The 27,815-nt window shown below is 44.9% G+C and overlaps 1 protein-coding gene across 2 annotated transcripts; it reads left to right on the top strand.

Moving 5' to 3' along the window:
• The first annotated feature begins 700 nt into the window (after window positions 1-700).
• LOC121579248 (myotonin-protein kinase) lies at window positions 701-26,798 on the top strand. 2 transcript variants are annotated; one of them, XR_006002883.2, is made up of 15 exons: window positions 701-1,320; window positions 16,493-16,584; window positions 16,671-16,754; window positions 18,127-18,222; window positions 18,540-18,688; window positions 19,090-19,183; window positions 19,584-19,781; window positions 20,282-20,530; window positions 20,734-20,813; window positions 20,951-21,047; window positions 21,705-21,874; window positions 22,431-22,528; window positions 25,313-25,365; window positions 26,122-26,306; window positions 26,691-26,713. XR_006002883.2 is itself a non-coding variant. In XM_041893687.2 (15 exons), the coding sequence occupies exons 1-15, from the start codon at window positions 1,152-1,154 to the stop codon at window positions 26,790-26,792; spliced, it is 1,806 nt and encodes a 601-aa protein (XP_041749621.1). In that variant the 5' UTR covers window positions 701-1,151; the 3' UTR covers window positions 26,793-26,798. The 2 variants fall into 2 exon arrangements, 1 of the variants encoding a protein (XP_041749621.1); XM_041893687.2 differs by having other exon boundaries at window positions 26,232-26,306; window positions 26,691-26,798.
• The last annotated feature ends 1,017 nt before the right edge of the window (window positions 26,799-27,815 follow it).

The raw sequence follows: 27,815 nt of genomic DNA, 5'->3' as shown, positions 1-27,815 counted from the left end.
GCATGTACCTGAGGTACAGAGTAGTGTATGTTTTGGTTTGACCACATGCAGTCCTATAAAATGGAGATACAATTCTGTGAAAGAGGTGGACTATTTTGAACTTTGAAGTTTTAGAAGGAGGGAAGAAATGACGTATGAGGAGGACGAGAGACGGGGATTACAAAGCAATAAGTCACTTGGAGGAAAAAATGGAGGCATCTTTTTTCACACATTAACACAGTCCTCCATCTACTGTAATATTGCAGACACTGCATTTGGACAGAAGTAGAGAGAGAGCGAGGGAGAGAAGGGACGCACCAAAAAAGGGCTGGAGTTAGAGTCGGAGTAACTGCATGCTTAACAGACACTGTAGAGCCACGGGGAGAGAAGAATAAGGGGGTGGAGAGACAGAGAGAGAGGCAGAGAGACAGACAGAGAGACAGAGAGAGAGGCAGAGACAGACAGACAGACAGACAGAGAGAGAGAGAGAGAGAGAGAGAGAGAGAGAGAGAGAGAGAGAGAGAGAGAGAGAGAGAGGCAGAGAGACAGACAGAGAGAGAGAGAGGCAGAGACAGACAGACAGAGAGACAGAGAGAGAGAGAGAGGCAGAGAGACAGACAGACAGACAGAGAGAGGCAGAGACAGACAGACAGACAGACAGACAGACAGACAGACAGACAGACAGACAGACAGACAGACAGACAGAGAGAGAGGCAGACAGACAGACAGAGAGGCAGACAGACAGAGGAACATAAATAAATGGTAGAAGAGAGACGAAAACAGAGACCAAGAGAGGAGGGCAAAGGGAGAGAGACACACACATATTTCAGCTGGTGTAAGCCCACCAGCAGTCACACACACCCCCACACACACACACACTGTACAGAGTGAAGGACGGACAGATGACAAGGGAGTTGCGAGGTGCACAGAACAAAGATAGACGGATCGAGAGAGAGAGAGAGAGAGAGGGAGAAAGAGAGATAGAGTGACAGAGACAGGGAGGAAGAGCGAGAGAGGGGGGGCACTGTAAACTACAGGAAGCCCCAGTGTCAAACAAACAGGGGACAGTGGCTAGAAGAGCTCCACTCCAGAACCAGCCACCAGCCTCCAGTCTCCATGGACTCCAGGGAGTCGCAGCGCCGCTGAACCCAGGCCCTCCTCTGCTGGACAGCATGTCGGCGGGCCCGGGACCTCGTGACTTAGACCTACTGCTGTTGGATCTCCAGGCCCCAGGGCCGGTTGGACTGCAGACACTGTTGGACCTGCTAGTGGGGGTGTACCAAGAGTTCCGCTCCTCACCCCTTGCCAGGGAGAAGTACGTCTCGGGCTTCCTGCAATGGGGTCAGTGCCTTACTTGGAAAAGCTTTACTGTGTGTGTGTGTGTGTGTGTGTGTGTGTGTGTGTGTGTGTGTGCAAAGGTCACCCATGGCAATGAACTCTTAATAAAGTCCTACATACTGTATGCTGTAACATATGGTGAATGATTCCACATATGGCTATACATGTCCCAGTATATACATTGTTCCTCCTCCCTACCTTGAAGTAATCACTGATCTGACACAATGGATAGGGTTCCACCGCATCGCCTCCACTAGTCTATATCATGTCAGATCAGTGCTTACAGTATACTTAGTTTCTCCTGTGCTCTTTTGAATGAACTCTCAGTGTACAACATTTCAAAATACTTCATAAATATCTGACGGGAGTGAGTGAGTGAGTGTGTGTGTGTGTGTGTGTGTGTATGTGTGTGTGTGTGTGCAAAGGTAGACTTCCATGACTATTTACTGGTGAGGGTCTAAAACCTGCCTGTGTTTGAACTTGCTTACCCAGCAGGCCTAATGGGTGGAGTTTGCACTTTTGGTATTATCCATTGGTTTCTTTGCTCTGTGTAAACTAAATGAAGCACACCTAAAGTATTTGAAAGAAAACACATTTGTTGCATTGATGCAAAAGGAAGACAAGATATGAACACTCTTTTTGTACCTTGCTTGTCACATTGTGTTTTCACAACATCACAACTCCCCCATGAGTCCTTATTCAGTCCCGTCCTCCTGTCAGTGTGTATGGAAACGCTGAAATGTGCATATGAGACATAGCAACCCAGTGACACACACCACTCAGCACAATAAAACAGCTTCTCTTCTCCCTTTATGGCTAAACGGGTGTACATGGGAGGAAAGGTCTCTGTACTGTGTTTCACAGGGCAATGACACACACACAGACTTACTGTATGGTATGATGACTACATTGCTGCATCATTGCTCATACGGCTCTGTGTGTGGGGGATGGAGGGGTGTATGTTGGGGCGAGGGGTGTGGGGGGGTAAGGGGTGTGTGTGTGGGGTTCAAGGGTTGCGTATGTGGGGGTTGAGCGTTGCGTGTGGGGGCGAGGGGTGAATGTGTATACGTGTGTGTGAATGTGTCTACGTGTGTGTGCTTGTGTGAGTGTGTGTGTGTGTGTGCATGTGTGTGTGCGTTCTCACTTCCAGATCAAAAATAGCCACGATGATTTCACTTCATCCAACAACCCCCATTCAGACATCATACATCCATCTTGCCAATGATGTGTATGCAGTGTTGTATTGCAATGGGCTGTGTCGTGAACATAGAGCACGGTGTGCTCAGCTTGTGTTTGTTTGTGTATGCGTAGGTGTGACTGTATTTGAATTAGCAATGTACCACATTGTACAATCTAATGTGTAGTCTGAAATGTCCTTATAGTAGAAGACTGCAGTGCAGACACAAGGTTGTGTAAGCCAACACCCCTCTGTTAACCCTCTGCCAGCCCTTGTGAGCCCACGGGATAATTCAGCTGGTGTCAGCCTGTTAACGCACACACACGAGCACACGTGCACACGCACACACACGCGCGCGCACACACGCTCGCACACACACACACACACACACACACACACACAAACATGTGCACACACACACGCTCGCACACACACACACACACACACACACAAACATGTGCACACACACACGCACGCACACGCGCGCACACACACACACACACACACACACACACTGTACAGTAGGAAATCACAGGACTGTTGACTGACTGCCCCTTAAGCTACTAACCTGTTTTATTGGGAACATTGGCTCCTCTGTTGGACATGGACTATGTGACAAGAACTACTCACATCCTCCCGCCTCTCTTTTCAACCCTTCAACCTTTATCTCTGTCTTCTCTCTCCATCTCTCTGGCTTTTGTCACCCATGGCAATGAACTCTTAATAAAGTCCTACATACTGTATGCTGTAACATATGGTGAATGATTCCACATATGGCTATACATGTCCCAGTATATACATTGTTCCTCCTCCCTACCTTGAAGTAATCACTGATCTCACACAATAGATAGGGTTCCACCGCATCGCCTCCACTAGTCTATATCATGTCAGATCAGTGCTTACAGTATACTTAGTTTCTCCTGTGCTCTTTTGAATGAACTCTCAGTGTACAATATTTTAAAATACTTCATAAATATGTGATGGGAGTGAGTGAGTGAGTGAGTGTGTGTGTGTGTGTGGTTGTGTGTGCGTGCACACGAAATTGTGTGTTTGTGTGTGTAGTGGCTTCCTTTCCTCTTTACCATAGCCACTGCCCTAGCCTGAAGCGGGGTTGTTTCGGACGCATACAGTCCACACTCAACGTTTCCAAACGGCCAAACATTCAATGAGATCCAGGGATATAGTGCAACAAAAAATGTTTATTCTTCTTATCTAACAAAAAGGTATTCTCCAATCAACTTAAAGCAGAGATTACTTGAAATGCAAATACATAATATAATATGACCTGTCTGTCTGTATTTCTGTATGTCTATATGGTCAAAAAACTATACCGCTCCCGCATCTAGCAAGGACTCCTCCCCCGAAGGCCCAACTTCCTGCCTTTATACTAACACAATTAACACAGTACAATGAATGGGCAAGAGGGGGGGCCAAAAACTGAGTTACACTAATAACAAATGAATATATCTCAATCCGGTAAATAAATCATAAAGGTACGTACCTAATATTTCATCATATACATTAATATTTAATATATTTACACAAATGTACATGGAGCTCAGTATGTTCAGTCTTTTATACAAAATATGCCCAAATCGGCTCTAACATACCGGCCCCTAATTGTTGACTGCACTGAATGCACAACAATTACTTAATATTCAAACGTAGAGCCAATACAAAAACATTCTATACCAGAGCACCATTACAGTTCATAGCTATATACAAATATACAAGATGCCATATAGGAAAATAGTCCATAGATCTCAGTCTGAGTTGAAGTGTAAAGGTGTTCAACTTCCAAAAAATGTCAAGAGTTTGACGTCCACAAAATGTATGACATCAAAGAATGTAAGAGTACGACATCAACGAATGTAAGAGTACGACATCAACGAATGTAAGAGTACGACATCAACGAATCAGAGGTGCACGTGATTCAAAGATGGAGCTGTGTGTGTGTGTGTGTGTCTCACTTCGTCGCCTCAAGGAGCAGACAGAGTTTATTGATAGGTCTCTGTAGGATATTGGTCTTAGTCTTAACCATGACGCTCCGGACAAGACCTTTGGCCCCTGGCAAAGCCTTCACCACACGCCCCATTAGCCAAGAGTTCCTTGGGGCGGTGTCATCGGCTGATGACCACAAGGTCACCAGGACTGAAGTTTCTCTTAGTTTTGTTCCACTTGTTCCGCTCCTGCATAAGTGGAAGATACTCCCTGATCCATCTCTTCCAGAAGAGGTCAGTGATATATTGTACTTGCTTCCATCTCCTTCGTGAGTATAGGTCACTTCTCTGGAATAGTCCTGGTGGCAGGACTGGCTTTGCTTTCAGATGAAGCAGATGGTTCGAGTCAGGGGTTCTAGATCGTTAGGGTCATTTGTTACAGTAGTGATTGGTCTGTCGTTCATAATCGCCTCAACTTCACACAAGGCTGTCTGCAAAGCCTCATCATCCAGTACTTGCTCTTTAAGGACTGAATAGAGGATCTTTTTCACCAGTCGGATCAACCTCTCCCATACCCCCCATGGTGGGCTCCAGAGGGAGGGTTGAATGACCATGTCACTCCTTCCTTCAGTAATTTATTTTGAATCTTGTTGTGATCCAGCTCTTTCAGAGCTTCTCCTAGCTCTCTGTGTGTTCCAACAAAGTTGGTGCCATTGTCTGTTCTGATACTTGTTACTGGGCCCTTCGACAGATGAACCTGCGCAGGGCATTGATGCAGGAATCAGTATCCAGATAACTAGCAACTTCTAGATGGACAGCTCGACTCACAAGGCAAGTAAAGATCACACCATACCGCTTCACATGAACGCGGCCTCGCTTCACCTCTATGGGGCCAAAGTAATCTATGCCCACATGGGTGAAAGGCGGCAAATCAGGTGCTACCCGATCTTGTGGAAGGTCAGCCATCTTCTGTTCCCCAGCTCTAGCTTGCATCCGCCTGCAGAAGACACAGCTCTTAAGGATCTTCCTTGCTAAGGAGTTGGCACAGGGTATCCAATATCGCTGGCGAAGTCTAGAAAGCATGTGACCTCTCCCAGAGTGGCCAACCTGCTCATGGATGTGGAGTAAGATCAGTTTGGAGATGTAGGAGTCTTTGGGCAGGATCATAGGATTCTTTAGTTCCGTAGGCATAGCAGCTTTGCTTAACCTTCCTCCTACTCTCAGAATGCCATTGTCAACTATTGGATCAAGCTTACAGATTGAGCCGCTTCTCTTGGCACATTGTTTTCCTTTTACAACTAGTGCAATTTCTTGTTTAAAGTGCTGTCGTTGCTCAAATCGAATGATGACCTTTTCTGCTTCATCTAGGTCATCTACAGACAGACTTTCTTTTTCCAAACGTCAGTTTGAACTTGTCAATTTGTTCCTTCAGTGAGTTTGTCAGACTCTGATCTGATCCTGGATCAGTTTGGGTGAGAACTTTCCTTTTCTGGCTTAACTGTAGTAGAAGTCTCTTCAGTTTCAGCATCCAGGCAACTGCTTTCTTCAAGCTGTTCCATGTTGAATAGTACTCAATCAGTTTGCTGGTCGGACTCTTTTCTTCCACACATGTACTGTTTACGATGACGTCTTTTCTCACCTCTGGATCATCTGGAGGGATGGAGCCAAGCTCCTCGGGGACTTTCGGCCATTGTGTTTCTGTTTTCTCCAGGAATTCTGGTCCTTTGCGCCATCTCTTTGAGTTCAGGAAAGTTTCAACATGTAATCCTCTTGAGGCATCATCGGCTGGGTTGTGTTTGGAGTTCAAATACCTCCACTGTTTTGCTTTCGATAGGTCACGGATCATAGCAACCCTATTAGCCACAAAAGTATGGAATCTCTTGGTATCGTTGCGGATGTATTTTAGCACCGACTGGCTGTCTGTCCAGAAAGTTGACTCCTCAAGTTCAATCTGGAGCTCCAACCTTAACATCCTGTCCACTCGCACTGCCAATGTTGCTGCAGCAAGTTCCAGTCTGGGGATCGTCATCTGCTTGAGTGGAGTCACCCTTGATTTCCCCAGTATGAATGCGATGTGGACCTTTTCCATAACGTTTGTGAACCTAAGGTAGCTTGCCGTGCCATAACCTTGTTCACTTGCATCACCGAAGTGATGCAGCTGTGCGGTCTTGATTTGACCAAAGTTCTCCGGCATCATACACCTGTTGATCTGGAATCTGGAGAGCTGGTCCAGCTCTGAGAGCCATCTCTTCCATGAAATAGAGTGTTCTTCAGGGATGACTTCGTCCCATCCACACTTTAGCTTGCAGAGCACTTGAAGAATTTGCTTTGCCTTTAATACGAATGGGGCGGAAACCTAATGGATCATAAATAGAGCTGACAGTTGAGAGAATACCTCTTCTTGTAAGGGGTCTGTTCTTGACAGTGACCTGGAAGTTAAACACATCCCTTTCAATGTTCCATCGGATTCAAGTGCTCTTTCAACAGGCAGCTTTTCTCTGTCCAGGTCCAGTTCTTTTATCTGCTTGGCTTTGTGTTCATCAGGGATCGAAGCTAGTACAGTGCGGCTGTTGCTGACCCACTTGGTCAATTTGAACCCACCTTGAGAGCACACATCCCTGAGGTTTCTTGTGAGAGCTATGGCTTGTTCTTCTGTGGCCACTGACTTGAGGCAGTCATCAACATAGAAGTTGGTCTTGACTGTTTGAATCACCTCTTCATCGTACCCCTCACAGTTGTCTTCTGCAGTCTTTCGCAGTGCAAAGTTTGCACAACTTGGAGAGGATATAGCACCGAAAAGATGTACTGTCATTCTGTACTCCTCCAATCTTTTGTTAGTATCACCATCCGGCCACCATAGGAATCGCGGAAGTCTAAGTCATCTTCATGGACACGTACTTGATGGAACATTCCTTCGATGTCTGCCATCATGGCAATGTGCTCTTGCCGAAATCTTAGCAAGACTCCTATAAGCGTGTTTGCCAGGTCAGGGCCTTGAAGGAGTTCACTGTTAAGAGATGTACCTTTATAGGATGATGAACAGTCAAACACCACTCGTATCGTTCCTTTGCGCTTATGGTGAACGCCATGGTGTGGTATGTACCATACCTTGCCTTTCTCTCTGAGGAGCTGTTCTTGTGGTACCTTCTTGGTGTAACCTTTTGTTATCATCTCTTCCATGAAGCCTTTGTACTCTGCAGCGTAACCTTTGTCCTTCTTGAACTTCCTGATAATATTTAGAGCCCGCTGCTTTGCCATGTCACGGTTGTTTGGCAGGACTACATCTTTGTTGCGAAAGGGCAACGGTAAGTAGTAGTGATGGTCTTTGAGGGTTATGGAGCTTGATACTATCTCCATAAACCTACGATCCTCAGCTGACATCTCACTTTTCTCTTCATACTCTCTCTCAGGGGAAGTCATGGTTGTACTGATTTACAAGAAGAACCCCCAGGTCGGCCATTGAGATACGATTGGCCATCACCGTAGGAGCCCGGATTCTTCTGCCATGGTACAACTGTTGAGAGGACCATTCATCACCCATCCAAAGAGGGTTTTCACTGCATACGGTCCGTTGCCTTGGCTATTTATGATTTGCCAGGGTTCCATTGCCTTTGGAGCATTTACGCCAATCAGAAGTTCGACGTCAGCATCAATCTCCTTCAACTGAACCTCTTTCAGGTATGGCCACCTTTTGAGCTCTTTCTGAGTGGGAATGTTCTCTCTTGTCACTGGGATCTTATGTTGGGTGTAGACCTTTGGTAATGCAAGAAATGTGTCGCCTTCCACATTGCCAATCTCTAATCCAGATATCTCAAAGCTCTTGGTAGGACTCTCCTGCCCCATTGTGCGTAGCAGAATTTCAGTCGCACTGCCTTTAGCTTGCAACTGCCTCATGAGTCTCTCCGTACAAAATGTTGCTGAGCTACCAGAATCGAGAAACGCATAGGTTAACACAGACTTGCTTCCATTTGCCACCTTTACTTGAACTGGCACAATTGCAAAATCTGTACCGGCCCCGGTATCTTCACCAGCTTCCAGTGAAACAAGAGCACTGCTGACAGTCTCCTCCCGCTTTACTGCTACACCACTCATATCTGCCTTTTGAGATCTAAATCTCTCTCTTCCTTCAATGTGCAGGATAGTGGGGTGCTTTCTTTGACAGCTCTGACAGGTCATCCTTCTTTTACATTCTCTGCTTAAGTGTCCTCTCATCAAACAGCCAAAACAAAGGCCTTTTGATCTCAGAAACTCAACCTTGAATTCATGTGGCTGTGCCTTCACCTGTTGGCAGTCGACCAATAAATGCGCACCAGCACAAAATATACATGAGATACTGGGAGCATCAGAAGGGTAGGTGCCTGGTCTCTTTACTTTGAATGTTTGTTCTTTTAAAGGTTTTTCAGAGTCACAATCTGCCACTACAGCTACTGTAGTGGCAAAGCTGCTTCCCCTACTCTTGGACTTGAACTGCTGTTTAAAGTCAGCTTCTGTTTTGGGTTTTAAAACCTTTTGTTGTACAGGGGATCTTGAATATCTCCATACAACGGATCCTGCAGTATTTTGGCCTGTTTTTCCATGAACGTTACCAGGTCACTGAACTGGGCCCTCAGGTGACTTCTCTCTAAAATATCACATGCCATAGACCTCCATTTTTCCCTTAGTTTGTAGGGGAGTTTTGACATGATCAGCTTTATGTTGGAGGGAAGATTAAGCTCTTCCATGTTCTGTAGGTCTTGCATAGCGTTACAGCAACCTCTTAGATAGAGTGCATAACCACCCAGTCCCTTTCCATCATCGGGTTTGATGTTTGTCCAGTTCCAAGCCTTTTCCATGTAAGCAGTGGTGACTTTGATTTCATTGCCAAAGTGTTCCTTTAACAACCTCTTAGCTACTGCATAGCCTCTTCTGGCTTCCATATGCAGACAACTACGGACCAGATCCTTGGGCTGACCAGAGGTGTATTGTTCCAGGTAATAGAGCCTATCCTGGTGACTGCTTGTCTTATCTTCTATACCATGCTCAAATGCACGCATGAATGGCCTAAAGTTTAGAGGATCACCGTCAAACATAGGTATCTCCCTAACAGGGAGTGTGGCTTGTTTGTGCTGTAGTACAAGGAGGTCAGCAATTTCATTCTGCCTTTGCATGACAGTAGAGAGGTTATCATGGCTGGTATTATGGCTGATACCCGCAGTGTTGATTCTGTGTCGATTGCTAGACCTTGCTGTTGGCTGCTGAAGAGTGTGGTTTACGACTGTTTTCGGAATAGGGTTTGATGGCTTTGTGGTCGGTTGTTGTAAAACTCTTTGTAGTGGGGTCTTTGGAACTGCACCTAATGCAGCAAACTCAACAGGTGATGGTTCAGGTTCCACATAGACCTCTGGTTCCTGTTTCTCAAAATAAGAGTTCATTCCATCTTCTTGGCTTAGTAAATGGGCTGCCACAGAATGGGATTGAGAAGTTAACTCGGTACTCTCCAGGACCTTCAGTTTGGCATTATATGCTGCTATGTCCGTTTCCAGTGCCATTTTTTCCATCCTAACATTCAGTTGAGCTTTCTCCAGTTCCAATGCATGCTTGTCTTGTAATGATGCTTGGCGAGCTAGTAGAGCTGCTCGTTCTGCCTCGGCTTTAAGGCGTTCAGAGGACACTGAGGAAGCAGTCTTAGAATACTTAGTTTTACTTGATATTTTTGACACATTGGAAATGCTGTCATGTGGTTCAATGAGCGTTTGTGGCTCAACTTCAGCCTTTTTCCATATTTCCACCTCTTTCAGGAAATGTTCATAAGTTCTCATTCTTGGTTGATAATAGTTAATGCTCTCCTGTTCCTGTTCCTCCTCTGTGACCAGCTCTAGCACAGATTCATGAGCCTTCTTAAAGTCATTGAGCACAACATCAAATGCTTCAAGACTCTCATTCACAGTTGCAATGTTTCCTCCATCGACAAGAAGGACTTTTATTTCATTCATTTTGCGTGTACACACTCCAAGTTTGCCTCTCCGGGCTGCATAGAGTGAATTTAGATGCTCCTCTGCCCTCTCCAGTGGAGTCTTATTTGGGATTTCTCCTCCATCATTCACTTTTAGTTCACTCAATTTACAATGACACGGTTGTTGGTTTGATTGTTAAACGTAATGCCCCTTTAGACCTCCTTTAATCTTTAAAAACACAGTCATCCATTTCAGCATATTGACCCATTTTGAATTGCACATGTGCAAGTTTGGCATTTTAGATGCGTTTTAAACATTTCATCCCGTTGAGGTTTTGTCCCTTTAATGAAGTTAACACGCAGTATCTTTAGATCCTTAAGTTGCATTCGTTGCGTTGATGGATTGCATTTCCACGTTAGGCCAAATATTAGATATATGATTAGGCTACATTGTGCATAGGATCTGTGTTTCCCAAACTTAAACTTCTTAATTGTTTTCACAGCGCTGTATTTTGAATTCCATTCCCAAGTTTATCAAACATTCCAATTATAAGCACATTTGCGCTTCCATAATATGCATGATCAAACGATCGCCTTCATTCGCAGTGGTTACTCACGGCTGGCGAAATCTAGGAGTTCAAATCCTTCCAAGCGAGCTGTCCTTATGGTCCGAATGCAATTACAAATAGAACAAAATCCAGCGTGTGTCCGAACCGGAGATTTCCTTCCGGTAGTAATCCTTCACGGAGTTTTTTGACTTGAATGTAGTGGCTTCCTTTCCTCTTTACCATAGCCACTGCCCTAGCCTGAAGCGGGGTTGTTTCGGACGCATACAGTCCACACTCAACGTTTCCAAACGGCCAAACATTCAATGAGATCCAGGGATATAGTGCAACAAAAAATGTTTATTCTTCTTATCTAACAAAAAGGTATTCTCCAATCAACTTAAAGCAGAGATTACTTGAAATGCAAATACATAATATAATATGACCTGTCTGTCTGTATTTCTGTATGTCTATATGGTCAAAAAACTATACCGCTCCCGCATCTAGCAAGGACTCCTCCCCCCGAAGGCCCAACTTCCTGCCTTTATACTAACACAATTAACACAGTACAATGAATGGGCAAGAGGGGGGGCCAAAAACTGAGTTACACTAATAACAAATGAATATATCTCAATCCGGTAAATAAATCATAAAGGTACGTACCTAATATTTCATCATATACATTAATATTTAATATATTTACACAAATGTACATGGAGCTCAGTATGTTCAGTCTTTTATACAAAATATGCCCAAATCGGCTCTAACAGTGTGTGTGTGGGTCCACATGCTTCCGTGTGTGTGTGATTTAGTCCAGTGTCCGAGGGGTATCAAATGTCACAGTGATGGAGGTTCATATTTTGGTCTGAGCATGTGTCCAGTCTCGCTGAGGGATGAGGGTACATTACAGTCACAGGAGGCTGCTGAGGGGAGGACGGCTCACAATAATGCGTAGGAAAGGAGCAAATGGAATGGCATCAAACACCTGGAAACCATGTGTTTGATGTATTTGATACCATTCCACCAATTCCGCTCCAGTCATTAACATGAGCCCATTCTCAGCAATGAAGGTGCCACAAACCTCCTGTGATTACAGTGTTGGATGTGGAACGATGACCAGTGATGCAGCAGGTTAGCTTAGAGTAGGCTGAGTGGTTTAGATCTCGTTAATCTCCGCTTAACACAGTCAGCAAGGATGAAACTGGCATCAGAGTGTCAAGGAAACCCTATTATCTGTCAACGGTTTATACCTTAGAGGCTTTCTCTGTCTGGACAACTATGTTTTGCAATAATGAAGTTTCACGTGACTGACTGACTGACTGACTGACTGACTGACTGACTGACTGACTGACTGACTGACTGACTGACTGACTGACTGACTGACTGACTGACTGACTGACTGACTGACTGACTGACTGACTGACTGACTGACTGACTGACTGACTGACTGACTGACTGACTGACTGACTGACTGACTGACTGACTGACTGACTGTCTGTCTGTCTGTCTGTCTGTCTGTCTGTCTGTCTGTCTGTCTGTCTGTCTGTCTGTCTGTCTGTCTGTCTCTCTCTCTCTCTCTCTCTCTCTCTCTCTCTCTCTCTCTCTCTCTCTAACTCTCTCTCTCTCTCTCTCTCTCTCTCACTCTCTCTCTCTCTCTCTCTCTCTCTCTCTCTCTCTCTCTCTCTCTCTCTCTCTCTCTCTCTCTCTCTCTCTCTCTCTCTCTCTCTCTCTCTCTCCACCCCTCTCTCTGGTCTGGTCACTCCCTACATGGCCTTATAACAGGACGAGTGTTCGATGGGGACATGGCCAGAGTCAACATGCACAGGAACAAGCTGTGGCTCCAATAATCTCCTTTTCCACATTCAGACTTTTTCGCCCCAAAAAACAAGTGTCCGGTCCTGTTGGCACGTAGTTCAAGAGGACTAGAGCGATGCGTGTCTAAGTCTGGGTTTTATGTCTTATTAGAGTCTAATTCTCCTTTTGACCTATCAGTGTATAGACTGCAAGTAACGAGAGGGAAAACACATAACATAATTTCTCCCGCTTTGAGGATGCAACGTCATGGTTGCCCACAAATGTATTACATGAATCATGTAACATGATATCCCACTGGGAAAAGACTGGCTGAATCAACTTTGTTTCGATGTCATTTTAATATATATATACATTACCGTTAAAAAGTTTGGGGTCACTTAGACATTTTCTTGTTAAAATAACATCAAATTGATCAGAAATACAGTGTAGACATTGTTAATGTTGTAAATGGCTATTGTAGCTGGAAACTGCTGATTTTTATGGAATATCTACATAAGCATACAGAGGCCCATTATCAGCAACCAACAGTCCTGTGTTCCAATGGCATGTTGTGTTTGCTAATCCAAGTTTATCATTTTAAAAGGTAATTGATCATTAGAAAACTATTTTGCAATTATGTTAACACAGCTGAAAACTGTTGTGCTGATTAAAGAAGCAATAAAACTGGCCTTCTTGAGACTAGTTGAGTATCTTGAGCATCAGCAATTGTGGGTTCGATTACAGGCTCAAAATGGCCAGAAACAAAGAACTTTCTTCTGAAACCATTTACAACATTAACAATGTCTACACTATATTTCTGATCAATTTGATGTTATTTTAATGGACAAGAAAATTGCTTTTCTTTCGAAAACAAGGAAATTTCTAAGTGACCCCAAACTTTTGAACGGTAGTGTATATGTGACGACGTTGAATCAACGTGGAAAACTGATTGGATTTGCAAAAATTAAACGTAAGGGAATTTCATATTTCTTTCACCCAACTTTTTATCTAAATTGTGACATTTTTGGTTGATTTCACGTTGAATTCAAGTTAGTTGACAACTCAACCAAATGTAAATCAAAAATAGATGTTGAACTGATGTCTGTGCCCAGTGGGATATCATGGAAAGACCATGTGTCAGCAGCTACAGAGGAGCTACGAGTATTCAACCTGGGATAGTTCCTCATCCTCTGTATGATATTGGTATTTTGCATTATTATACCATCCCCCCAACAATCTGGATCTGTGTTATATGGTGCCAAATAGAGGAGGGGGTGCATTGATGCTGCAAAAGTAAAAGGATGCTGTGTGGATGCTGTAAAAAAGTCACCTAACTTACCCATCTGTCACTCCAGACTCTGGAGGGTTTACCTGACATGACCCAACCTTGACTGGAGGGTTTACCTGATGTGACCCAACCTTGACTGGAGGGTTTACCTGATGTGACCCAACCTTGACTGGAGGGTTTACCTGATGTGACCCAAACTTGACTGGAGGGTTTACCTGATGTGACCCAACCTTGACTGGAGGGTTTACCTGACATGACCCAACCTTGACTGGAGGGTTTACCTGATGTGACCCAACCTTGACTGGAGGGTTTACCTGATGTGACCCAACCTTGACTGGAGGGTTTACCTGATGTGACCCAACCTTGACTGGAGGGTTTACCTGACATGACCCAACCTTGACTGGAGGGTTTACCTGATGTGACCCAACCTTGACTGGAGGGTTTACCTGATGTGACCCAACCTTGACTGGAGGGTTTACCTGATGTGACCCAACCTTGACTGGAGGGTTTACCTGACATGACCCAACCTTGACTGGAGGGTTTACCTGATGTGACCCAACCTTGACTGGAGGGTTTACCTGATGTGACCCAACCTTGACTGGAGGGTTTACCTGATGTGACCCAACCTTGACTGGAGGGTTTACCTGATGTGACCCAACCTTGACTGGAGGGTTTACCTGATGTGACCCAACCTTGACAAGTCAGTTCCTCTACCTATAGCAATAGGCATGACCCCCACCCCCTCCTCTGTCTCTCTCTTTTCCTCTCTCTGTCTCTTTCCATCTCCCTGGAGGAAAGACATGTCCATTTATGAGGCTGTGTGCTGGTTGGGCTGGTTGGCACTGTTCCATCATTAAATGACTGGGGTAAACAACACAGGCGGGCAAGCAGAGGAGAGGAAAGACTCTCAACGTCCCCCACACACACACACCTCACCATACTTTCCATCAGGCCCTGTTCTCTGTCAACCAGTGGGTGTGGTGTGGTGTGGTGTGGTGTGGTGTGGTGTGGTGTGGTGTGGTGTGGTGTGGTGTGGTGTGGTGTGGTGTGGTGTGGTGTGGTGTGGTGTGTGTGTGTGTGTGTGTGTGTGTGTGTGTGTGTGTGTGAAACTTCACCCCCGGAGCCATTCTCTGACATGTAGAGAGAGGCTGGTGGGTTCCTACACTGTGATTGATTGAGCTTGCCTGGCACAATGGAACCAATACAATAGTCCCAAATGTGCAAACACCACCAATCTGGTACTCTAGGCTGGCTAAAGCACATGCCAGGTCTGATGGCTGGGTTGCAGAAATTGCCTTATTCATCTGGAGGGTCGCAAGAAATGTGTTGAGGGTCCAATGAAAACAGTTTTAGATGGGTCACAGCATGCAACGATTTGGGATCCACTATTCTAGCGTGTACCAAAGCATTGATATGAGCTAAAGAGATTATGGTTTTGTACAGCGTCAATATTGGCTGTCCACATTGTTGGTATTGGTCCTGATGAGAACCCTAGACAGATTCCCCAAATCTACAGTCACATGCCAGTCATAACAGCACCTGTGCACGAGCACATCGCTCCATTCTAAAAGTCTATAAAGGAAGTTTATGTCTGCGTCCCAAATGGCACCCTATTCCCTACATAGTGCACTACTTTTGACCAGAGCCCTATGGGCACTATATATGGAATAGGGTGCCATTTGGGACCCATTCAAGGAAGCCAAAGGACTCGGTTGTTTCTACAAGATGCCTGAAAGGCTGAGTGGGTCTGGAAGCTTCTCTCTCTACCCCCACCCCCCTTGGTCTCGCTCGCATTCCTCCCCACAGGACAGGGGGGTGGAGAAAAAAAGAAAATGAAGGGGCTGGAAAACTTGCCTTAAAAAAGTATTAAATGGTGGCAGCTATTCTTAGACACACTCTTAGACTATTTCAGACCACCAGTGTCTTAAAGGGGAACTGGCTGCTTGTTACCATCATATGAGGATACATTTTTAGCATGGTGGTCTAGCAGGAATTGAACCCACAATTCTGGCATTTCAAACTTCATGCTTCATGCTCTACCATCTGAGCCACAGTCTCTCCAACCACACACAAACATACGTGTGTGTTAGCTGTTTCTGGGTTGTATTTCATGGGAGGCTGGTGACCCATGACACTTGGAAGTGTTTGTTTGAAAAGTAAAAGGAAACAGACGGCTTTTGCCAGGATGCCCGGAGGTCTTCTTGTTCACAGTGTGTGTGTGTGTGTGTGTGTGTGTGTGTGTGTGTGTGTGTGTGTGTGTGAGTGTATGTTTGTGTGTGTGATGACGGCCATATACATAAACAAACACAGTGTCTAGCTTTAGTTCTTACTCCAGGCTTTTGGAGGACGTGTGTGTATAAAATATATTCTCCATACAAAGGTCGACCCTGGTTAGCATTCATTTATTTTCAAACACCCTCTTTCCTTTCTCGTCCAATCAAAACTTCGTATTTTCTCGTCAAATCAACAGCCTCTCTGTCCTCTCTCCTCCAATCACAGCGGAGCCCCTGGTGAGGCAGGTGAAGAAGACGCGCATCAAGAGGGATGACTTCCACATCTTGAAGGTGATTGGTCGAGGGACCTTCAGTGAGGTGAGAGGACACTGCCAAAAGTCAAGGTGCACTTTGGACAATTTAATCTTATCTCCGTGGTGACGTGTGTGTTGCTGTATTTATAGGTGGCTGTGGCGAGGATGCGTAGCACACAGCAAGTGTACGCCCTGAAGATTATGAATAAGTGGGACATGCTGAAGCGAGGAGAGGTAAACACACACACACAGGAACTTTCCCACTGGGCAAAAACTGGTTGAATCGACATTGTTTCCACGTCATTTCAACTACAAAATAATACGTGTGATGATGTTGAATCAACATGGAAAACTGACTGGATTTGCAACATAAAGGAATTTTAACCTATGGTTGACCCTGTAAAACAACACATTTCACTGCACTTATCTGGTGTATGTGACAATATTTTATTATTTTATTATTTTTAACCTAAATCCAATGACATGGTTAAAATGTTTCTTGTTTTCATGTAGAATTCGCGTTAGTTGACAACTCAATCAAATGTAATTCAAAACTAGACATTAAAATTAATATGCCATTTAGCAGACGCTTTTATAAAAAATAACATCTGTCCTTAGTGGGTTTTACTATTCACATAACAACGGATACATTTTGTATTAGAACCGACTTCTTTATTGCTTCTTGCTTCTACTGTAAAACAACATCGCAGCTAGCACATAACGTTCTGGGAATGTTGTCCTATGGTTATTTTGCAATACACCCTTCCCACAACTTTTTGGAAATGGTACAGGATAGTTGCTTGGCTTTGGAACATTCTCAGCAAATTTAAGGACATTTACAAAATAACTTTATTTTCTTGGTGTTTCATTACATTAACAGAACGTTTCCTAGAAGTTCAAACATGGTTACATTTAATTACATTTTTAGTAATGTTCTCGGAACGTTCTCCAACTGGTTTGACATTGGGAATGTTCTCAAATAGTTCAGAGAACGTTAAGAAACAACGTTCTTCTGTGGGAATTTCAGTACTTTAGCGTAACGTTTCCTACAGGTTTCCTTATAGTTCTATTTAAAGTACTGTTCTCAAATTGTTCCCTGAGGTGTGTTTGTCAAGGGCTACAACGAAACTGTGTACTCTTGGGGATGCTGAGGACCAGGTTTGGGAAACACTACCTTAGGACACATGGAAATTAATTTGCAATCTATGGCTGGAGTTCAAAACAGTTAACCCAAACAGTGTTATTAAAAATCTTATTGAAACATGTTCTCAGAACGTTATTTAATTACCTTCAAATAACCTATAATTTCTGTTCTCAGAACATTAATAAAACCTCCCAGGAAAACGTTCAGGGAACCATAGTAAAACGTTCTCAGAACCTCCCAGCAACCAAAAAATGAACGTACCCAGAACAGGTGAAATGTTCACTTCCGTTCTCAGAACGTTCCGTTTTACCGGTCAGGAAACGTATGGCTTCATTCCCAGAACCAATGGGAAACCAAAAACGTACTTTCCCACAACTTCCAAGGAACCAAATGTGCTAGCTGGAATGTGAGGCCATCTGTCTCTCTGTGTTGCATCTCTGTGTGTCTGTGTGTGTCCTGTAGACAGCTTGTTACCAGGAGGAGAGAGAGGTTCTGCTGAAGGGTGATCGACGGTGGATCACAGAGCTGCACTATGCCTTCCAGGACGACAATTACCTGGTGGGTATCAGTGACAAATCGCCAATATCAGGGTAATTTCGGCCTTCACATCTGACTGCAGTCTACCTGGAGTGATTCAGTCACATCCCTCAGTTTCTTTCCCTCGAAATACACCATGGGGTAATACATTTCATCTCTCTTTCTCTTCATGTTGTCTTCTTCACTGCCACCATCTCCCTCCTTTTACATTCTCTCTCTCTCTCTCTCTCTCTCTCTCTCTCTCTCTCTCTCTCTCTCTCTCTCACTCTCTCTATCTCTCTCGCTCTCACTCTCTCTATCTCTCTCGCTCTCACTCTGTCTCACTCTCGCTCTCTCAGTACCTGGTGATGGACTACTACGTGGGTGGTGACCTGTTGACCCTGCTCAGTAAGTTTGGCGACCGTATCCCTGAGGACATGGCCCAGTTCTACTTGGCTGAGATGGTCATGGCCATCGACTCCATCCACAGGATGGGCTATGTGCACAGGTTAGTTGGTCAGAGACACCCGGCAACATGACAACCTCCAGCAAACAATTTGTGGTGTTCCTAGAATACCGCCCTAATGTTCAGAATTTTTTTCTGGAATACATTTTCAAAGAAAACGGGGAACACTGTTCCTTACTTTGGAGCACCTACAAGGGAGGTTCCGAGAATGTTTGTTGACTCTGGAATGGATGAATAAATAAGATTAACAGAACTTGAGAACTCTCTTTTTTGAGTGTGGACCATCTACTGCATCTACTGGTTTAATTTTGGTCCATCCAGTGTAGAACCATGGGAACGTTAGCTATGAAATCCCATATAGATGACCTGGCAACAGGAAGAATAATGTTCAGACCTGTGAATGCGCATAGTCAGATTTGCATCCTTCACTCTCCCCTCTGCAGGGACATCAAACCTGACAACATCATGCTGACGGCAGAGGGCCACGTCAGGCTGGGGGACTTTGGTTCCTGTCTGAGGGTCCAAGAGGATGGCATGGTGAGAGGCCCCAAAGGGCCACAAAACACTCACAATTCACTCCACAATACTGTTGTGTAAAAGTAACAGACTGGGTATCGAACCTGGGTCTACTGTGAGTCACAAGGCTGTGTAAGCCCTTCAAGCTAAAGCCAAGGCTCAGGGAGCTAACGCAAGTCTTTAGGTCTCAGGCAGGGTTATACTTATTCACCAGACCACCTCGGTTACACAAAGGTGCACTCCTCTGTGTGTTATTGTGTGACAGTGTGCGACCTCTGCTGCTACAATTTGAAATCTAAATATTACTTTCAGTGAGGGCAGGTTTCTCTTTTCTATAACGTGAACATGTTGCATCCCAAGGATAGAATTCTACTTTTGTAAATGCATTTGTGTGTGTTGACATGTGTCTGTGTATTTGCAGGTGCACTCTTCCCTGGCGGTGGGCACACCCGACTACCTGTCCCCAGAGATCCTGCGTGCGGTGGAGGGAGGGGGAGGCTATGGCCCTGAGTGTGACTGGTGGGCCCTGGGGATCTGTGCCTATGAGATGCTGCAGGGGACCACACCCTTCTACGCAGAGTCCATCTCTGAGACCTACGCCAAGATCATGAACTTCCAGGTACGATGGTGACTTAAGACAGAAACTAATTTGACAGATTGATCAAGAGAACATGTTGAGGGTCATCAGAACATTTTCCATATGTTTCTGTAGATATCGGTGAAAAGAGTCAGGAAATACGAGGAGGGAAGGATGTTGAACAAGAGCTAATATTCAATAGGGACTAGGGTACAATCCCAAATCAACCCATAAACCCTACAGTTGTGGAGATCTTAGATTAGTAAAAGCAATATGGTGAAACTTCCACCTAGCTTCCACCTATCGTCTACCTATCAGAGGGCAAGGTAGAGCTATTACAAAATTGCTTACACCTGTCAAAACCAATCAGATCTCTGCAAGTGCATAGGTCATAGGGTTTAGGGGTCAATTTGGGATTGGTCCATAGTGATCTTTGTGACCATTTTCTTATACATCTGCAAGGAGTGCAAAGAGGTATATATTGGGCTCACACCTAAAGAACTCTGAAGAACTAAGAGGAACCAACCATTTTGTCCCCCCAGGAGCACTTTGAGTTCCCCCCGTCTGGCCCCGAGGTTTCAGATGAGGCCCGTTCCCTCATCATGGGGCTGATCTGCGAGAGGGAGGATCGTATGGGAGCCAGGGGTTCTGGGGACTTTAGGGCCCACCCCTTCTTCTGTGGACTAGACTGGGGCTCCCTGCATGAACTTCCAGCACCCTTCCAACCTGAAGTCTCCAACGCCACTGACACCTCCAACTTTGACGTGTTGGACGACTGCCTCAGTGAAATGGTATTAATCCGAAAAGCCAATATACAATCTACAATCTATATACAATCCATTCAAATGTAAAGGAGTCTAATATAGAGCCTTGAGGGACTCCATAAAATATTACATGGCTCCAGAAGCAAGCCTGAAAAGCAAATATAGCAGATAACATATACCTGAGATGCATATAATGCACTCTAGTTGTAATGCTGTCTTTTGTCCAACAGGAAACACTGAGTGATGTTATGGACAAGGCCCCTATCGGAGTTCACCTGGCTTTCGTTGGCTACTCCTACACAGCTACAAGGTCAAATTCATATCATATACTGTCTCAGTATCAAAGTACCCTAAATTAATGGGGTATCATACAAAACTATGTCAAAACAGTTTTAATGTTTTTTTTGTATTTTGTTCTATTTTTGTCTTTTTTTGTATCTCTTACAGACAGACAGGTGCCTTGGATCGCAGTCGTGACATCATGATGGAGATTGACCACCAGCGACACCATGGGTTGCCAAGCTTCAATTTCCAGGATAAGCTGGTAGGTTGACTATCCACACTAACAACTAGCTGAGTTAAGTTTTAACAATCAAGACTAGAATGCTAACTGCTAGATTGGCTACTAAGGACAATTTGAGTAGTCGGGTAACCGATGTGGAACCGCTAGCTAGTTTACATTTTACATTTTAGTCATTTAGCAGACGCTCTTATCCAGAGCGACTTACAGTTAGCTGTAGGTTGGGACTCCCACTCTGTTACACATATGTTTCCATTTGTTTATGCAGGAATGCTAACTGCTTTCCTCATCTCGTGTGTCAGTCAGCTGTGACAAAAATGCTTAGCGCTTCCTGAGCTAGCTGCATCTTGAATGTGTTTTGTGGCATGTGTCAAACAGTTAGGCATGCAATAAATAATAACGGCTGCTAGATCAGGTTATGCTGAGCACAGGAGGTTGGTGGCACCTTAATTGGGGAGGATGGCTCGTGGTAATGGCTGGAGCGGAATAGGTGGAATGGTATCAACTACATCAAACACATGGTTTATTGATGTGTTTGATGCCATTCCATTGGCTCTGTTCCAGCCATTATTATGAGCCGTTCTCCCCTCAGCAGCCTCCACTGACGCTGAGGGCTACACTATGTTTACCTTTATCAGACCGTGTATGTCTAACACTGAAGGGGGTGGTGTGGGCTTTCAGAGTCAGATGTGGAAGCTCAGAGATGTCCTGACAACGCCTGACAACCTGCCTGCCCTGCTTGAGCTCCCCCTAGCATTGGAGCAGGGTACTGCAGAGTCCACTCACACAACGACAGAGGAGGAAGAGGAGGAGAAGGACCAGAATTCAGTACTTGATGAGGATCTGCACAGGTTAGATCACTCCTGAGTGAGACAGACAGACAGACAGACAGACAGACAGACAGACAGACACAGAATGTATATTTTTTGGTAACTTTTTTTAAACATTTATGACGGCCTACCAAGAGGCAAAAGGCCTCCTGCGAGGACGCGGGTTGGGATAAAAAAAATAAAAAGTAGGACAAAACACATCACGACAAGAGAGACACCACAACAATACATCAAGAGAGACCTAAGACAACAACACAACGTGGCAGCAGCACAACATGGCAGCAGCACAAACATGGTACAAACATTGTTAGGCACACACAGGTGGATGCCTATGCTTTTATTGCAGTATTCCTTTACTGCTAAAAATGGGTCTCCCTCACCTTTCCCTTTCATACTTGACAGACTCAGCAGACATATGGGTAGCTCTGACTTCTAGGTACTGTACATACATGTATATTATAGGTAGCTAATACTAGCTATAATGTAATGATGCCATTTGATATTTAGGTGAGTATTCATAGCCAATACCAGAGCCCTTGTATTCAAAGCTGACCAATCAATCCAATCATCTACGTAGGCGGCTGCAGGAGGCAGAGAAGAGGAACGGAGAGCTGGAGAAAGAGATGGAGAGACTGAGGGGGGAGATCCAGGGCCTGAAGTCCCCCAAGGAGACAGGCAAGGGACCCAGCACTCATCCCTCCTCATCTCCTCTTCAAAAAAAACCTCATACATGAATCATTGCCTGTTCGATCATCCTTCCTTGGGTTTCTTTTCCATCCGTTTTGAACTTTTGACCTGTGGCCTCTCTCATCAAGTTCAGTAAGAGAAGGTTGGGTTGTGTTCATTAAGGCACACAATTGAAAACTTTAAAAACAGTTTTGCAACGGAAAACTAAAATGAGCTTTTCTTATTGGAAAAATCCAGCTAGTCCCTCCCTTTTTCACTCCATTTTCATACATTTGATGCCTTATGAACACAACCCTGGAATTGTGTAGCAGCATTACCTCATCCTATAGACATCTATAAGTGCTATAGCATCTCTTCACAGGCAACAGTGTCTAACAACACAAATGTGAGATGGTAGGATTTCCAGACCATATGAGCCACATACTGTGAAAAAATTGTGTTGCATAGCAGGAGCACCGAGCAGCATCTGCTTATGTTGGAGCCCTTGGTCAGAACGATAAATATCCCCTCTAAGAATAGGCCTGGTATGCAGCCGTTGGCCCTCCCTCGCTATAAATCAATACAGCGTAATGACCCTTTTAAAGATGCAGTGTTAGGGGTCTCCTTCAGGATAGGTTTTTAATGGATGGATGTCTGGATGGAGGAATGGATGCAGTCAGTCCCTTAGAGGATTCCAACTCCCAGAATGCACCAGAGGACAGGTGCTGTTGACAAGCAGATAAACAGGACCGGCTAGCTTGTTTACAGGGGAAACAACATTGTTAATGAAATAATAAACATATCTACGTACTGTACCTTTAAAAGGTTTCCAAGAAATACTGGCAATGCCTCACGCCCTTTCCAATCACTCCATTTTCATCACATTCTCTCTCTCTCTCACTTCCACACACCCATTCACTCACGCAATCACTCCTGCTGAAATTGTTTTTGTTTTTGTTGTTGTTGTGACTTTCACAGCTAGCTCGTCAGCAGTGCACCCACCCAAAACAGTCACCTGCAACAGTGCAGCTACTCAGTCCTGGGCCACGTTCAGTAGCTAAACATTGTGGAATGTTGCAGATAGAAATGTCATGAGGAATAGAGCTCCCAGCTAGCACATTTGGCTACTTGGAAGTTGTGGGAACTTACGTTTTTGGTTTCCCATTGGTTCTGGGAACGAAGCCATATGTTTCCTGACTGGTAAAACTGAATGTTTTTTAAGCATTCAGAGAACGGAAGTGAAAATTTTGCCTGTTCTGGGAATGTACATTTTTGGGTTGCAGGGAGGTTCTGAGAACGTTTTACTATGGTTCCCTGAAAGTTTTTCTGGGAGGTTTTATTAACGTTCTGAGAACGGAAATTATACATTATTTGAAGATAATTAAATAACATTCTGAGAACATGCTTCAATAAGACTTTTTTTTTTTTTTTAATTACTTTTTAATGATATCCAATTGGTAGTTACAGTCTTGTCCCATCGCTGCAACTAACGTATGGACTCGGGAGAGGTGAAGGTCGAGAGCCATGCGTTCTCCGAAACACAACCCTGCCAAGCCGCATTGCTTCTTGACACACTGCTCACTTAACCCGGAAGCCAGCCGCACCAATGTGTCGGAGGAAACTGGCGACTGAAATCAGCATGCATGCGCACAGCCCGCCACGAGGAGTCGCTAGAGCGCGATGGGACAAAGACATCCTGGCTGGCCAAACCCTCACCTAACCCAGACGATGCTGGCCAATTGTGCGCCGCCTCATGGGTCTCCCGGTCGCAACACAGCCTGGGATCGAACCCGGGTCTGTAATGACACCTTAGACTGCTGCGCCACTTGGGAAGACTTTAAATAACACTGTTTGGGTTAACTGTTTTGAACTCCAAGCACAGATAGCAAATTAATTTCCATGTGTACTAAGGCATTAATCATGCAAACACATTTATTTTCATTGTGGCTTGGCATTAGTGAAATTTGAACCTATGATCTTCTTGTTCTCTATCCATGGAATTAGTCTACTGCGCCACCAGGATGGAGCTAGCATGCCATGTTTTTTGTACTTATACCAAGCTGTTCATTTAAGTCTATTCAAACAAGCACTCATCAAGATCAGGTGTGGCCAATTAGTGGGCGTAGCCAACACACCTGAGCATACTTAACAAGATAGAGGATAGATAGAGTTTTGTTGATGCTGAGAGTGGAATGTATTTGTTTTTAAATAACATTCTTAGAACTTTCTTTGAACGTTACTAATGTTTTCTTGTGGTTCTTATGGAAAGTTTTCTTAATGTTCTGAGAACATTACTTTAAATAGAACCTTGAGGAAACCTGTAGAAATTGTTATGCTGAAGTACTGAAATTCCCACCTAAGAAACATATGGTTCTCAGAACGTTATGTGCTAGCGGGGTATCCTGCACCATTCCCAGAATGTTGTGGGAAGGTTGTCTGCAAAATAACCATAGGACAACCACACTCTCACCAAACTCTAAGAAACATACAGTATGGTTCTCAGAATGTTATGTGCTAGCTGGGCTGACACGATAGAGCTGTTCCCCAATTCTGGGTGACAGACAACCATATCTGTTCTACACAATATATTTATATCTGAACATTCCTGTAACTTTTCACCCTCCTGAACAGGCCCCTGCTCTCTTGGGCTGGGTTTCCCAAAAGCATTGTCGCACTATGATCGTCTTTCGTCCATTTAGTTTCAATGGAATTAAGAAGATCTTAGTGCTACGATGCTTTTGGGAAACCCAGCTTTGGGCTGTTGTAATGTACCTCTCTCTTCTCCAATCACAGAACTGCGTGTCTGCCCTTCGTCTCTTTCTCTGCCTGCCCACTGTCTGGACGATGTAAGACTTCCTCTCTCTCTCTCTCTCTCTCTCTCTCTCTCTCTCTCTCTCTCTCTCTCTCTCTCTCTCTCTCTCTCTCTCTCTCTCTCTCTCTCTCTCTCTCTCTCTCTCTCTCTTACTCTCTTTCTCTCTCTCTCTCTTTCTCTCTCTCTCTCTCTCCGTCTCTCTCTCTCTCCGTCTCCCTCTCTCTCCGTCTCTCTCTCTCAACGTCTCTCTCTCTCTCTCTCTCTCTCTTACTCTCTGTCTCTCTCTTTCTCTCTTTCTAAGACGATCAAAAACATTCTGAGGGCAAACAAACAACCTGTTTGGCTGTCTGCTCGGTCAGTTTGGAAACATCTTGTTTTAGCAACTAACATTGGCCTTATTTGGGGTATATAAAGAGAATGTGTGTACATTTCCATGGGGATATAGAGGTAGCAAGCCCTTACCCCACTCACACCCAACCCATATTTATGCTCCTGCAATGTGTCCCACTTTATTTGGATAGTCCTCTATAGATGGTTTACAACTTGCTGGTCTATACGCCTTGCTGATCTACAACTAGTGTTAGGGGTAGGGCGAGAGTTAGTGGATAACTGTACTATCCAAATAAAGCGTTACAGATGCAGTCTTTTTTGGGCAAGTCACAGCACAGCATGCCACACTCGCCTGGGGAGATATATTTGACTGCATTCATTTGAAATAACGAGTCCTCCTCATCTCCAGGGTCAATGAATTTATTTTGTGTCTGCCTTTCTCTCACGGATTTTGACCCAGGCAAGTGCGGCATGCTGTGCTGTGCTGTGCTGTGACTCGCACACATAAAAGACTGCATCTGTACCCTGGCCTGCAATCCTGTTCAGTTCCTGACTATGAGTGTGTTTCAGGGGAAGAGTTCGCCCCCTGCCTGTCACTACCCGCTGGTGATCCCTCTCCACCGCCACCTGCTGCTGTTTCACAGGGTAGGAGATTTAAAACATGGGGACCGGAAATTATGCCTTCGTCCCAAATTATACCCTATTCCCTATTTAGTGCACTACTTTTGACCAGGGACAATAGGGTCTGGTCAAAAGTAGTGCACTATATAGAGAATAGGGTGCCATTTGCCATTTGCCATACCCATATACTTGATGATAAAATGACTATATGACTGCATCTCTCCCTCTTTACACTGTTGCGCTCTCTCCCCCTCCTTCCCACAATGGCTCCATGTTTCTTTCTCCACCTCTCCCCCTTTATGCTCTCTCTCTGTCTCCCTCCCTCCCTCTCCTCTCTCTCTCTCTCCTCCTCTATCTTCTTCTCACCCTCTCCCTCCCTCCCTCCCTCCCTCTCACCCTCTCTCTCAGGTGCGCTGGCCACAGGAGAGAAGTGAGTCCTACTTGTTGGTGTGTGCGGTGGGGGGAGAGCTCCAAGCCTGGGACAGACACTGCTGTACTGAGATCTCCTGACCCCCCCCCCCCTCTTGGGATCGAGGGGCGACCCAGATGTGTCACCCCCTACGCTACAGCTGCTCCCTTCCCCCAAACACCCCCTCGGCTAACAGGACAGGAGCACCACATGGCTGTAGGGATGAAGGCTGGGGATGAAATGGGCTTAACGTGAAGTGGACAGAACTCACTGTAGAGGGGCATCAGCATGATGCTGCTCTGCATCCACCACAGAGTCCTATTACAGTATCTCTGAGTGAGAGAGTTTTGAGCCAGTATGGTGGGCGGGTGTTAAAGCGAATGCTATACTCATTGCACTTGTCCCATGTATAAAATGAAGAGTGAGCAGAGTGCTGGGCATGAATGGGGTAACTGGGAACTTGGAGCAGTGGGATAGCCATGGGAAAGCTAAGGACTGTCACTAGCTTAAAATGAATGGGGAGGTATAGAAAGATTTAAATGAAGGACATCTCCTCCTGGACTACCAATGGATGCCTGTTGCTGTCTGAGTGTCACATTGTGGGCACTTATATCTCTGAGCGTACTGAGGTAAAAGCGAGCTCAGAAAACAAAGAAGACACCACAGCAAAGAGACATTGCTGGTTTGAGTGAGCCAGAGGGGACAATCAGTCCACTCCGTAAACACACACTCTCCAGCCCACCTGGACGTTATTGGTGCATTTTGCCCAATATTAATGGCGTACAAATGTCCAGTAATGACTTTTTAACAGCACCATCTAGTGGTTTACTTTGTATCTATACATCTAAGAGTGGATTGTGTTGAATGTGATAGGCATTTGTTGCACTACAGGCTCTGATGTAGACATGCTTTTAGATGGGCCTGTTTGGAATACATAGATAACATCTACAGTACAATACCAAGCAAACGTTGACTGAAGGCTAAGGACAGAGAGATCGGAGGTCGTGTGTTTAATAAAGTTTTCTGGGATTGTAAGGTTACACTTAGCTCTGGTCCAGGGCTTGCTGATGCTGAGCCTTCCTACATCAAGGCTGTGTAGGTTGTAGGAAGGCTCTGCGTCAGCA

This window comes from Coregonus clupeaformis, chromosome 13 (assembly GCF_020615455.1).
Source record: "Coregonus clupeaformis isolate EN_2021a chromosome 13, ASM2061545v1, whole genome shotgun sequence".
In the NCBI taxonomy this organism is placed as follows: Eukaryota; Metazoa; Chordata; class Actinopteri; order Salmoniformes; family Salmonidae; genus Coregonus; species Coregonus clupeaformis.
Note: the sequence above shows the minus strand (reverse complement) of the source record. Positions and strands in the feature narration are given on the sequence as shown.

Coding starts and splice junctions, on each gene's coding strand:
- LOC121579248 (XM_041893687.2), top strand. CDS start 1,152: ATGTCGGCGGGCCCGGGACCTCGTGACTTAGACCTACTGCTGTTGGAT. Junction 16,585..16,670: donor GTCGAGGGACCTTCAGTGAG/GTGAGAGGACAC, acceptor CTGTATTTATAG/GTGGCTGTGGCGAGGATGCG. Junction 21,875..22,430: donor CTTGATGAGGATCTGCACAG/GTTAGATCACTC, acceptor TCATCTACGTAG/GCGGCTGCAGGAGGCAGAGA.